Genomic DNA, 13967 nt, shown 5'->3' with positions numbered 1-13967 from the left:
AGAATGGTAAAATCCAAAACACTGACAGTATCAAATGTGGAGCAATAGAAAATCTCACTCACTGCTGGTGGGAATACAATGTGGCACAGCCACTATAAGACAGTTTGGCAGTTTCCTACAAAAATACACATACTCTTAACCACATACAATCTAGCAACTGTGTTCCATGGTATTTACCTAAAGGAGTTGAAAACTTATGTCCACCCAAAAATGTACATGTGGATGTTCATAGCAGCTTTATTCATTCATAAGTACTATTTGGAAGTAATCAAGATGTCCTTTAGTAGGTAAAAGGATAAACTGTGGTACATCAAGAAAACAGAATACCATTCAGTACTAAAAAGAAATGAGTTCTTAAGCCATGGATAGACACGGAGGAATTTTAATTTTATATTACTAAATGAAAGAAGACAATCTGGAAAGGCCCCATCCTCTATGATTCTAACTATATGACATCCTAGAAAAGGCAAAACTATGGTGAAAGTAAAAGGCTCAGTAGATGTCAGGGATCAGAAGGAGGGAGGGATGAATAGGTGAAGCACAGAGGATTTTTTTAGGTCAGGGAAACTGTTATGAATGATGCTCTAATGGTGGATCTATGTCATTATACCCTTGTTCAAACTCAATGTACACAAAGAGTGAACCTTAATATAAACTATGGACTTTGGATGAAAATGATGTTTCAGTGTACATTCACTTAAAAAAAAGTTCAAGTGGCCCTATCAAAATCCCAGCTGGCTTATTTACAGAAATTGACAGCTGATCCTAAAATTCATATGGAATTAAAAGGGACTAAGAATAGCCAAAACAATGTTGAATGATAAGAATAAAGTTGGAAAATTCACACTTCTGAATTCAAAACGTATTACAGTTAGTGTAGTATTAGCACTAAGGATAGATATAAAAATCAATGGAACATAACTGAAGAGTCCAGAAATAAACCCCTGTATTTATGGACGATTGATTAGGGGCAGGAATGACAAGACAACAGGGGATGAATACTCTTTTCAACAAATGGTGCTGTAACAGGACAGTCACTTGCAAAAGAATAAATTTGGTCCTTCCATTCAGAAAAATTAACTCAAAATGAATCTATACCTAAAATGTGAGAACTGAAAATATAACAAAAGAGTAAATCTTTTTGACTGTTGGTCTGGCCAAACTTCTTAGACACAACATCAAAAATTCAAATGGCAAAAGAAAAAATAAATTGGACTTCAAAAAAATTAACTTTTGTGCTTCAAATAACACCACTGAGAAAGTGAAAAAACCAACAAAATGGTAGAAAACTTTTTTGTAAATCATATATCTTACAAGGGACTGGAATATATAAAAAACTCTTGCAAGCAACTCAATAATAAAGCCAACCTGATTAAAAATAGACAAAGGGGGTGTGCCTGGATGGCTCAGTTGGTGGAGCATCTGGCTCTTGATTTCAGCTTGGGTCATGGTCCCAGGGTGGTTGGATCAAGCCCCACTTAAGATTCTCTCTCTCTCTCTCTCTCTCTCTCTCTCTCCCCCCCCCCCCCGCTCCCTCTCCCCCACTTGCATTCTTTCCAAAAAAATAATAAAATTAAAGAATGAAAATAGCCAAAGAATTTGAATACTTCTCCAAAGAAGATATACAAATGCCAACAAGCACATAAAAAGATGCTCAACATTTTTTTTTTCTAGAGAGAGTGAGTGTACGAGCAGGGAAGAGGGGCAAAGGGAGAGAGAGAATCTTAAGCAGACTTCACGCCCAGTGCAAAGCCCAATGCAGGGCTCAATCTCACTGATGTGAGCAGAAATCAAGCTGGACACTCAACCAACTGGGCCACCCAAGTACCCCAACATGCTCAACATTATTAGCCTTCAGGGAAATGCAATCAAAACCACAATGAGATACCACTTTATAGCCACTAAGATGGCTACAATAAAAGCAGACAATACGCTTTGGCAACTATGTGCAAAAATTGGAACTCTTGTGCACTGCTGGTGGGAATATAAAATGGTAAAAGTACTTTGGAAATGGTCTGGTAGTTCCTGAAAAGGTTAATCATGGAATCATGACACAGCAATTCCACTAACAGGTGTATAAAAGGAGAAATGAAAACACATTCATTTAAAACTTTTACACAGGGGCGCCTGGGTGGCTCAGTCGGTTAAGTGGCCGACTTCAGCTCAGGTCATGATTTCGCGGTCCATGAGTTCGAGCCCTGCATCGGGCTTTGTGCTGATAGCTCGGAGCCTGGATCTTGCTTCTGTTTCTGTGTCTCCCTCTCTGTCTGCCCCTCCCCCCATTTGCGCTCTGTCTCTCTCTGCCTTTCAAAAATGAATAAATGTTAAAAAAATTTTTTTAAACTTTTACACAAATGTCCATAGCAGTGTTCTAACAGCCAAAAAGTGGAAACCCAAATGTTCATTAATTGAACAATGGCTAAACAAAATGTGGTAGATTCATACAATAGAATTAGTTCACAATAAAAAGGAATGAAGTCCTAATACATGCTACAACACAGATGAATCCTGAAAACTATGCTAAGTGAAAAAGGCCAGCGACAAAAGACCACATACTAGTAAGCATATTGGTATGCATTTCTCACTGGGGAAATGCAAGTTAAAACCACAATGAAAAGACTTCTACACACTTAACAAAATGTCTAAAATAAAACAGACTGATACTACCAGGTGCTGGTAAGGATGCAGAGCAAACAGAACTCTCATACATAGCTGATAGGAGTGTAAATTGATAAACCACTTTGGAAAACTACTTGTCGATTTATTCTGAAATGCATCGACAAATAAGATGGATTGATAGGTAAGAGGGATTGATAGGTGAGATGGATATGCGTTAAAACAAATAGCAAAATGCACAGAATCTAAGTCATAGGAATATGCGTGTTCAAACAATTCTGTCAACTTCTTTATTTTTTAAATATTCTGTAATAAAATGCTGTGGGAAAGACTATATACCCAAAATAAAATAGTATGTACATTATGTACATAAAAAGAATGGTCACAGCAGATTTATATAGTCAAAAGCTAACAGAACCCAAATATACATCAATAGAATGGATTGAAAAAATGTAGATTTATACAGCTGAATACAGCATTGAAAATTATAAACTACTGCTACATAAATAACATAAATGAATTTTATGTTATTCATATATTGAATGTTGAATGAACTATTATTTTATTTAAGTTCAAAACTAGGCAAAACGAATATGGTGATAAGGTCAGAACAGCAGCTATCAGGCGCCTGGGTGGCTCAGCTGGTTAAGCATCTAACTCTTAATTTTGGCTCAGGTCATGATCTCACAGTTCATGAGTTGGAGCCCCACATCAGGCTCTGTGCTGATACTGCAGGGTTTGCTTGGGATTCTCATTCCCATTCTCTGCCCCTCCCCTGCTAATACTCTGCCTCAAAATAAATAAGCTTTAAAAGAAAAAATAGCAGTTATCTTTGGCAAAGGGGTACTGACTGTTGGAGGAAATATGAGTATAATCTTTTGGGATTAGAAACAGGCTATACATCTTGATGGTGGTTATAACATGTAGAAGTTCACTGGACTATACAGTTTAAGATACTATTAGTTATGTTAAAGATAACTCTCTCAAAATAAATAAACTTAAAAAAATAGTGGTTGTCTTTGGCAAAGGGATATTGACTGTTGGAGGAGGTATGAGGGAGACTTCTCGGGTTAGAAACAGGCTATGTATCTTGATGGTGGTTATAACATGCAAAAATTCACCGGGCTATATAGTTAAGATACTATTAGTTATATACTGTTAAAGATATACTCTTCAGTGTACATAAGAAATAAAAAAATTTATTTACACACGTATATTATTACTTTAATGTAACACAATTATACAACTCTCTCTAAATTCATGTTCACCACCTACTGATTACTCTTTTGGCTCCAAGATCCCCCACTCATATTTTATTCAGGGCAACTCTTTTGTTTTTATTCCATATCTTACACCAATGTTCATGTAAGACTTCACCTGAAATCTTCAGAAGCTAAAAAGTAAATTTGTGATTCACTGCTGTATCACAAAATTGATCCCCCAACTTCCAAAGTCTACATCAATTTAATACTTCATTCAGTATATACTGTTTCATCAGACTAACAAATGCTTCCTGTACATCCATTAATCTCATCCCCTTAACTAAAATAAAATGGTAGCTCCTTAGGGGTAAAGGGCTCATTTTCCTTTCCCCTTGGGCGTAACATAAACTTGCTGACTGATTAAAAAAAAAAAAAAAAAAAAGACTGTTATGGAGTGTCCTGGTTTTTATCTTTAAAGCCTTACTTATTCAGTTTATGATAAACTGCTTTTCCCCCCACAAATATAAGAATTAAATTGTTGGGGTGCCTGGGTGGTTCAATTGGTTAAGCATCAACTTTTGATTTAGCTCAGGTCATGAGGTCATGGTTTGTGAGTTTGAGCCCCGTGCTTACAGCATGGAGCCTCCCTCTCTGCTCCCACTCCAAAAATTAAAAAAAAAAAATTTAAAAGAAATTTTTATACAAAATTACATGGAATTAAAAGAAATGTTTTTAATGTTTATTTTTGAGAGAGAGACAGAGACAGAGTACCAGTGGGGGAGGGGTAGAGAGGGAGACAGAATCCAAAGCAGGCTCCAGGCTCTGAGCTGTTAGCACAGAGCCCCACACAGAGCTCAAACTCACGAACCACGAGATCATGACCTGAGCCAAAGTCAGACACTTAACCGACTGAGCCACCCATGGGCCTCCATTACATGTAATTTTAACTAGCTGGGCCAGTTATACAAGTTTCACTCTTCTTAAAACCATTCAGTTTTGTAAGAATTCAGAAAAGTTTTAATAAATTTAGAAACAAATACATCTGCAGGATTGCTTTCTTCGTTCCCACAATTTCATATCCCTTAGTTACTTTAAGATATGCTCTCTGGGTTAAGTAACAAGATAATTACTCAACTGGCCTCTGGGAGCACACTCCATGTTGGCTATTTAATTAAAAGATACGTATATATGCATTCATATTAAATTGAACTCAAAAGTATTACTGATCAGTTAAAATAAGGAACTCTAAGACTCAAAAGGAACATATCATAAAGCCAAGTTGAATATCAGAATCAAAAGGTCAGGCAGATTATCCAAGAGCAGAATATATTTAGTTCTCCGTTATCGCTTTACTTTTCAATTGCATGTAGCAATCTCTTTTGCCATTAAAAACACACACTTTGGCTATTAGCCAGTTTTGCCTTCTCTTTCACTCATATTTCCACTCTTAGTCTTTATTATCTCTACCACTTCATTTATATACCAATTGCAAAGATCCTGAATTCTGAGCATGTTAACTATCATAAATATTTGTTATATTCAGTATTAAAAGTTACTGGAAAAGAATCAACTTCTAAAAATTTGTTACAGCCTATTTAATAGCCTATTTGAATACAGGAGAGAAAAAGATCATCCCTAACTCTTTGCTTGAAGGAAGGTTATACACAAGAGATAATTATATTCAGAAATGGCTGGAGGCAAGATGACAAATATAACATCTAATTCTAATTGTATTTACAATTATCTTCCTTTCATTCCCCTCCTCATTTACAGAATTTAACTTGGCTAAGACATAGTAAAGACAGAAGACAAAAGAGAAAAAGTGGCACAAGTTGAAGGGAGAACTTATACTAGTCATTCTGTGACACTTTTTCTATTTAGAAGCCAAATAAAATTAAGATCTTTAAAAAGAAGACTCCCATTCTACCTAAAGTATTATATTAAGATTTTAATAAATTGAAATTTTACAAAATATGGATGTTTCTAGAAAGTATTAACTCAATATTTTAAGGAAGTCAACTTCTCAGATCTTATGGACAAGTAACTCATTACCCCTATCTTCTCAAGTTACCCTATAATTAGCTCTAGAATTAAACTGTGACATGTAAACTGTCCTACTCTTAAAGGTAGGTACATTCTTAATGGCAATGAATCAGCCTTAATTAAAGAACACCCAGAATGGGTTTCAGGCATAAACAAATAAATAAAACCCTTGCAACAATGGTAACAAATAAGCAGTATCTTTAAAAACAAAAAACAAAAAAACCAAGGCAAGCTAAACCACCAGAACACAAACCAATCTCAAATGAAAAAGTTCATATACTTTATAAATTAGAAGTGACAGAACAAAAATGTATACAGATAAAACAGATAATGTGGTAGACACAAACAGCAGAATCCTTTAAAGTACAAAGGCCAAAGGCACAGGATTCTGGAACAATTCATATAGAAGCAAACAACCATAAAACTTTCCACTTAACAGAAAAATCCAGTAACTGATTTTCACATTTATTCAAGTATTTGAGTGCCTGCTATGTGAAAAGCACAGCTCTAGGAATGCAAAGATGAATCAGAGTTGTAGTCTCACAGAAGAGGTATGACACTGTTATAAATAAAATCAAATAGGAAGGGTAAAGTGTCCTAATAGTGGTAAAGTACTAAAGGAGTTCAGAGTAAGATGTTATTCAAATTGGGGAAATCAGAAAAGTATTCATGGCATTTGAGCTGGACCCTGAAAACTAGAATTTATACCAGAAACAATTAAGGAAGAGAATTCTGGGCAATGGGAACCGAAGAGCGACAGCAAGAAAGCAGAACGCATATACAGAATATAGCAAACTTTTCAGGCTGACTCAAGTAGAAGTTGTATGCAAGACCACAAAAAGCTGGAAAAGTATGTTAGGAGCCAGATCATGACTTTGATTGCTAATACAGAGATCTTCAGTAGTAAGTCATGAAGAATCACTATGGATTAAGAGGCAAGGGATCTGATCTAGATAGGTTTATCAAGCATTGAAGAATGAAATGAATGGGGAAGAGAGGAGACCATTAGAGGACTTCAATCATGATGCTAACAGTATAAAAGGGAAAAGGCACAGTTCTAAGTTAGGCACTAGGTATCTACAATGTGTAGAATGCCATTCCACTCCACTGAGAAATTTTTAAAATCTTAACACATCATTCTCATTTTTAAAGTAACTAATCTGGAAAAATAATCATTGTTAAAGCACTAAGAACTAATCAAGCAATACATGATTTCCAGATAAATATTATGAACAAAAATACTACAAACAAAAATGGTCAGGGAAGGCTTTGTCAAAGAGATTGGAGCTGATCTGCACTTTAAGGAAAAGAAAACTTTAAGAGGGGAGGGATAAAATATCACACAAAGTAATTTTTTTTTAAGTCAAATAATAAGATGAAGATGTGTGAAATACAGATTGAGGTAATTTCCACCAAAGAGTCAGAGAAAATGTAATACATAAAAAAATCTTCAAATACCTAAATTTAACTTCATATTGTTACCAGAAAAACAAGGTATTAATTTTATTACAGGTATTAATTTATTACAAGGTATTAATTTTAATACTTAAAAATAAATGCAGTATTTTATTATATTCTAGATTTTTAAAGAAGATGGGTTACTTTTAATGAGTTCCAAACAAATCTAAGCCTTTTGTTTTTTTTTAAGTATCTTGAAGAAAGCTTTATTCAGTCACAATTTGAAATATCCAAAATGTTGGGGCACCTGGGTGGCTCGGTCGGTTGAGGATTTCAGCTCATGTCATGATCTCACAGTTCATGGGTTGGAGCCCCATATCAGGCTCTGTGCTGACAGTTCAGAGCCTGGAGCTTGCTTTGGATTCTGTGTCTCCCTCTGTCTGCCCCTCCCCCACTCAGACTCACTCACTCTCACTCTCAAAAATAAATATTAAAAAAAATTGAAATATCCAATATGTTGTTATTCACGAAAGAAGTTCCTTAAAACACAATATAATCTGTTAACTTATTTTACACGTAAGTGACAATCAGGCTTGGAACTCAGATCCATCTGACTCCAAATTCAGAGCTACAATTGCACTCACTGCTGTATTAACAATAATGTATTTTCTTCTGATATTAAAATCCCAAATGAATTAAAGTATACGACAGGATGATGAGATCAGTAAATCCCAAACTAACCACTGCAAAACTGAGGTACCAATCTTTATATAAATATATACACAGTATTAAGATAGAAATACTGTAAAGCAGCTTTTGTTGTTGCTCTATGAATATTAAGCTTTTTAACAAAGTGCTACTCCTGAATTATCCTATGATAAATGGAGGGAGGTCTTAAACCTGTTCATATATACCTTTCAGTATTGGGCTACCAGCTGACCTTTCCTCTTATGGACCTTCATACCCCAGCCTTTCATGATTTATCTTCCCTCTCACAACCGTTCTAAGACTGTCTTTGATTGGCAGATTTCCTTTGTATTCTTTTTAAAGATTCAGGAAGGAGAGAGTATAGGGTGTGCCCAATTTCTTTGTTTTTACCTTATAATTCAAGAAAAGCTCTAACCTCTTCCCTCCCATTTCTTTAAGGACAAGAATTCAAATAGTTTCTGATAAAAAAACATTTTGTTATAGAATACAGTGGAAAAAAAACCCTAAATAATTTTATAATTATTTTAAACCAATTACTATATTTAATATTACTGAAATTTTATTTTTAGGATTGCTTGAAAATGATCCATAATAAAAGAATGAAGGCACTAGGAATATGCATAATTCCTACAAGACATTAAACTGCATTGGCCTCAAAATATATTAATTCATTTAAAATAAATCCATTCTGGGCGCCTGGGTGGTTCAGTAGGTTAAGCCGACTGATCTCACTGAGTTCAAGCCTTGCGTTGGGTTCTGTGCTGTCAGTTCACAACCTGGAGTTTGCTTTGGATTCTGTGTCTCCCTCTCTCTCTGCCCCTCCCCCACTCACGCTCTGTCTCTCAAAAAATGAATAAATTAAAAAAAAATCCACTCATTCAACCAATAATTGAGGGCCTAATGTATGCCAGTTACTGTTACTTTCCTTAAGAAGCTTAGCCCTAGTGGGAGAAGACAGATAATAAGCAATACACATAGTTAACACAGTGTGTTAGAGAGTGATAAACACTATGGGGAAAAAAATAGAACAGGGTAAGGGAGAATTCCAGGGTGTTGGGGTAGGTTGTAATTTTAACTTAAGGTGTTCAGAGAGGGTTTATGAAGGTGTCATTTAAGTGAAGACTTGAAGGAAGTGAGGGAGTCAGCCACAGTAATACCTGGGGAAGAGTACTCCAGGCATAAAAACAACCAAGGAATACACACGTCTTGGGAGTATCCTAGAAACAAGCAGTCCAGAGAAGGTAAAAGAGAAGCCAGCAGGGGAGGAATAGTAAGAGAGGCGTCAAGAGATATATGTGGGGGTATAAAGATTATGTAGGGTTTATGGGACACTACGGAATTTGGCTTTTACTGTGAATGAAATGGTGATCCACAGAAGGTTGAGCCGAGTGACAAGATCTGTTTTACCAGAATCACTCTGGCTGCTGGGTTAAGAACAGACTATAGGGAAGACAAAGGTGAATGCAGGGAGACCAGTTAGGAGGATACTAAACAAATCCAGGAAAGAAACAGGTACTTCCTATAAACTTATCATAATGGTATAGTATTTACTTTTTAAACATAAATAAAATAAATCAGATACTGCTAATAGGAAATAAGTGGAACTGAGAAGTTTAGTATATAAAGTTCTTGGCATACATGAATCTCATGCACTACAAACACAAAGGACATCTCTTAAACTACCAACTACAGAAAAATACTAAGTGTGTTCCCTTACAACCAGCTATTGCCTTTCTGAATTTTAAAAAATCCTACTGCAGTTAAGACCTTTTTTTTAATGTTTATTTTGAGAGAGAGAGGTCACGCCCAAGGGGCAGAGAGAGAATCCCAAGTAGGCTCTGCACTTTCAGTGCAGAGTCCAAGGTGGGGCTTGATCCCATAAACCATGAGGTGACCTGAGCTGAAATTAAGAGTCTGGACACTTAACCAGCTGAGCCACCCAGGTGTCCCTGAGACTATTCTTTAAAGAAATAAGCTAATAACTCCTGTAGCTCTGTTAATTATATACTATTTTTGAAGAAAAAAATGTTACTTCTGTCTACTGAATGTATAAATCATTGCCCTTGGACTTGTGTTTCTTAGATCATCTAAATAAATCATTACTAAAAATCTTATTTCCTTTGGGAGGGGAAAAAGTTTTTTCTACAAGTTTTTTTTATGCTCCCATCTTTTAAAGAAATTATTTTCTTTCAATTGATACCAAACTGGCTTATCAGTATGTGCGTCATTCACTTCAGGAAAGGGCAACCACAAAAACTCCCAGTGACAAATAACATGTTTCAAAAAATGTTCCTTCATGACACCAAAAAACTTCTCATTATCATCTATTCCTCCTGGAAAAGGCAAATACAATTCCCATAAATTCCACAGAAGTTATCCATAACACTGTATTATGATAAGGATGAGAAAAAGGGCAGTTAAGTTAAGACAGTAAATTTGTCTGGAAAGGGATTAGGGAGCATGGAAAGAGATTTTGAAATAAAAATCATACCTCAAAAAAATTTGCTCATGAGACTGAAATAAGCATACTGTCCTATAGTATTTGAGGGAAATGAGGAGTGAAGTCTTTAAAGAATCACAAAGATTAAGACTTCCCTGTGACAATGTTTGGAAGAAACAGGTGTATGAACTTATAAAACACACAGTACTGAATTCAAATTCATTAATTCATTCAACATAAGTGCTTCTTAAGTGCCAGTAATTTCACAAAGCATTGAGGACACAGTCCTTGTTCTCAAGGGCTTATAGTCTTCACTTACCTCAAACTACTGAGTATTATGAACCAGATGCTGGGGAAATAACAGATGCAGGGTCCCCACCTGCATGCAATTTACACTAGGTAAGGAGGGAAATGCCTTTAGGATGAAACATTCATGTACTAAACAAGGATATTAACACCCAAGTGTTGTATGTGCTGCTTATGGAATAGAGGGTCTGAAGGAGGGAAACAAGGGAGTAATGGATTCACAGAGGAAGGGAGGGGAATGCAGAGACTGGACAGAGGTAACAGGAGAGCTGAGTCCTTAAAGAGGATTAGATGTTCACCTGGCCGACCTTGGGGGAAGGGATCCTAGCAAAGGGAGCAACTGGAGCAAAGGCAGAGAGAGAGGTGAACAGGATGGTGTATTAGGTAGGCCTGGAATACAGAAAAGTGAGAGATAAGTCATGGAGGCTTCTGTATGTCACAATTTTAAGACTGGACTTTACTGGTGTATATGAAAGGCCCCTGTGGGTTTTATTTGGAAAACCAGCATATGTGATCAGGTTTTTCTGGTGTGATGAGACACTGGTTTACACAGGAATGAAAAAAGAACAACACTAGATAATGATGTCACCACATGAAACAACAAAGGAGACTGCTCAGTTAGAAAACTAAATCTCCTTCAAGAAAAAAAATTAAGCCACTTAACTATCCAAGACCCTCTGGAAAAAAGTTTTTAACAATTTCATTTAAAAGTGAAAAGTAGAGGAAAGGTTTTTATATATATTATGGACTATAACATCTATATATCTATTTTGAGTTCAAGAGGTCTTAGCTTTTCATTAATTGTGTAAACAGATGGGACTGCTGATTGCTCTACAAAAAGCAATGAAACCATTCAGGAGCAAGACTTGGACACAAAGGGATTAACAGAAGGCATTTAAGTCAAGTTTAGAGGTTTCCAAAGTTCAAGATAATCAAGTTTTATTGAACCAGCGCGTTTACAAGGTGTGTCATAGGGGTGGAGCAAAAGGAGGAGGGATTAAAAATACGTATATATAAACAAATAACTCTTAACGTTGCTGGGAATAAAACCACTTTAAGATCTTTTCTCTTGTAGGAGAAATGAACACCTACCAGATCCAATTAACAAACACACAGGGGAAAGGGGAGGGAGGAGAAGATGAACATACAGCATAATATAAATGGGGTGGGGGGCAACCACCTATCCAGAACACATAGTCCAGCTGGCGCTGCGATGAGGAAATCATCCCCAAACCTCACAGCTCAGACTCCACGATTTAAACATAAAAGGAGAACGGCATTCCCAAATTCACAAGCGAACCGCCAGTCACTGGCCAAGGGGATCACATACTCGGATCCCAGAACTCAAGGACAGAGAATACCATCCCCACACCGTACCTGAGGGGAGGTGAAGGATTCCCCCCAACTGGGAGTAGGGAGTATTCACCCTCAGATCCTGGCCTAAGAGGGTCGAAGCCCCTCAAGCCAGGCCTTGCCAAGACCAGGAGCAGTGACAGTCCCGAAGTCCCCTCAATCTCTGCCCGGAGCTGCCTCTACTCCACGCACCCCCTCCTCCCCAACACACACCCTCCCCTACCTGATATGGCGGCGGCGGCTCCTGATCCGGCTCAGTTCCCTCGCCAAAACTAGCCCGGTCGGACTGAGACTCGTGAAGCAGGGAGATGTCATCCGACGTGGGGGATTTGAGGCAGTTCCCCATCTTCCGGAGCTAAGATGTGTGATCTGGGGGAGGAAGAAAGCAGTGGCGGGGTCGTTCGCAAGCTCCGCGGTCAGCCTCGGTCAGCGAGGTGGGGTCGGACGGCAGGCCGGGGCTCAGGCGGCGGCGGCTCCCCCGCCCCCCGGTGCCGCCGAAGGGCCGCTCATGCCAGCCCCCGGGAGTGGGGGCTCAAGGCTGGGCCGCGGGCTCCGCTGGGGTCGCGGCAGTTGCCTCCTGCGAGGCGGCAATGGGGGGGGGGGGGGCGGGGAGACGAAGCACTTCCCCACCCCGCCCCCCCGCGGGGCGGCGGCGGCCACGGAGCTGCTGGGCCTAATCCAGGTCAGGAGGGGGGGGCGCGGCCGTCTCGGCTGCCTCAGCTGCTGCCTCAGCTGCTGCTGCCCCTGCCGACGCCGGAGCCGCGGCCGCGGGCCTCATCCTACTCCGCCTCAAAGCGGCGGCGGCGCCCAGAACGAGGCCAGCTGCGGTTCTGCGTCATGCCGCCGTGCGTGCTCTGATCCCGCCCCCGGCGCCGGGAGCCGTGGGCGGCTCCCGCTGCGCGGCCGCGCCCCCCTCCCCGCCTCCCTCAGCTGTTCTCTGGGCTGCGTCAGTTTCTGCTTCTCTGACAGTTGGCCTGAAACCTGACTCAGAAACCTCCGGCCAGTCTCCCATGTCTCCCCACATCCACTTCTCCCTCCCCGCTTGTCTCAGTTCTTACCTGTGCACTGTTTTGACAGTCTTCTCACCTCCTTCTGCCAAGTGATCTATTTATAAACCCTTATCCGAATGTGTCACTCCCATGGTTAAAATGTTAAATGGCTTTTTCCCCTTTATCCCTTCAGAATAAAGTCCAAGCTCACTAGTGAACCAATCCACTATTTTCACAATTGGATAATTTTTTAAGAGTATAAATTCGATCATGTCATCCATTTAAAACCTTCAATGGCTTCGTGAAACTGTTGTGAGTGCTATGACTATTCTTAAATGGTTTACAAATCTGACTACTTCCCCAATCTCATTAGCAGCATTGTCCGCTCAAATACTCTAAACTCCAGGATGTCTAGATAAAAACTTAGAAGACTGTCTCCACTGGCTGAGGCCTTTACCCATATTATTTCCCTGACTTATCATTTCTCCCTCACTCCTGACCTTCTACCTCCCGTCAGGCTAACCATTATTCCCACTTGTCCTTCCTAAACTCAACTTTGTTTTGCCTAACCCTTCAGTCTGGGTTAGTCGCCTTCTCTGTGCTCTCAGTCCCTAAGCCTTTCCCTGTCACAGCCTGATCAAGCTGAATCATCTGTCCCTCCTCTGTGCAGGGCCTGGCACATTGCCTAAGGTAGAGTAGGCCCTCTTCATGGTTGAGTGAACAAAAAACCCAAGAAGCAATGTGTGCAAAGGAAGGAAACAAGAAAGATGAGAATGCTCCCAGAAGACAAGAAGTGGGTCTTGACTCCCTTTCTTTTATTCACCATTTACTGATTCCCCCCACCCCACCCTCACCAGACCCTGTGTAGGCACTAGGGAAACTGATTTATCAGACCTGGCTTGTCCCTAATGG

The 13967-nt window shown here is 39.1% G+C and overlaps 1 protein-coding gene across 1 annotated transcript in view; it reads right to left on the bottom strand.

Moving 5' to 3' along the window:
• Positions 1-12429, bottom strand: part of RNF11 (ring finger protein 11) — a 39017-nt gene extending 26588 nt beyond the window's left edge. The window contains exon 1 of the mRNA XM_027059228.2: positions 12290-12429. Within this exon, the coding sequence (XP_026915029.1) occupies positions 12290-12412 (123 nt within the window). The 5' untranslated portion in view covers positions 12413-12429. The remainder of the gene's footprint in view (positions 1-12289) is intronic.
• Positions 12430-13967: the final 1538 nt, after the last annotated feature.

The sequence above is a fragment of the Acinonyx jubatus genome, chromosome C1 (assembly GCF_027475565.1).
Source record: "Acinonyx jubatus isolate Ajub_Pintada_27869175 chromosome C1, VMU_Ajub_asm_v1.0, whole genome shotgun sequence".
Taxonomy (NCBI): domain Eukaryota; kingdom Metazoa; phylum Chordata; class Mammalia; order Carnivora; family Felidae; genus Acinonyx; species Acinonyx jubatus.
Note: the sequence above shows the minus strand (reverse complement) of the source record. Positions and strands in the feature narration are given on the sequence as shown.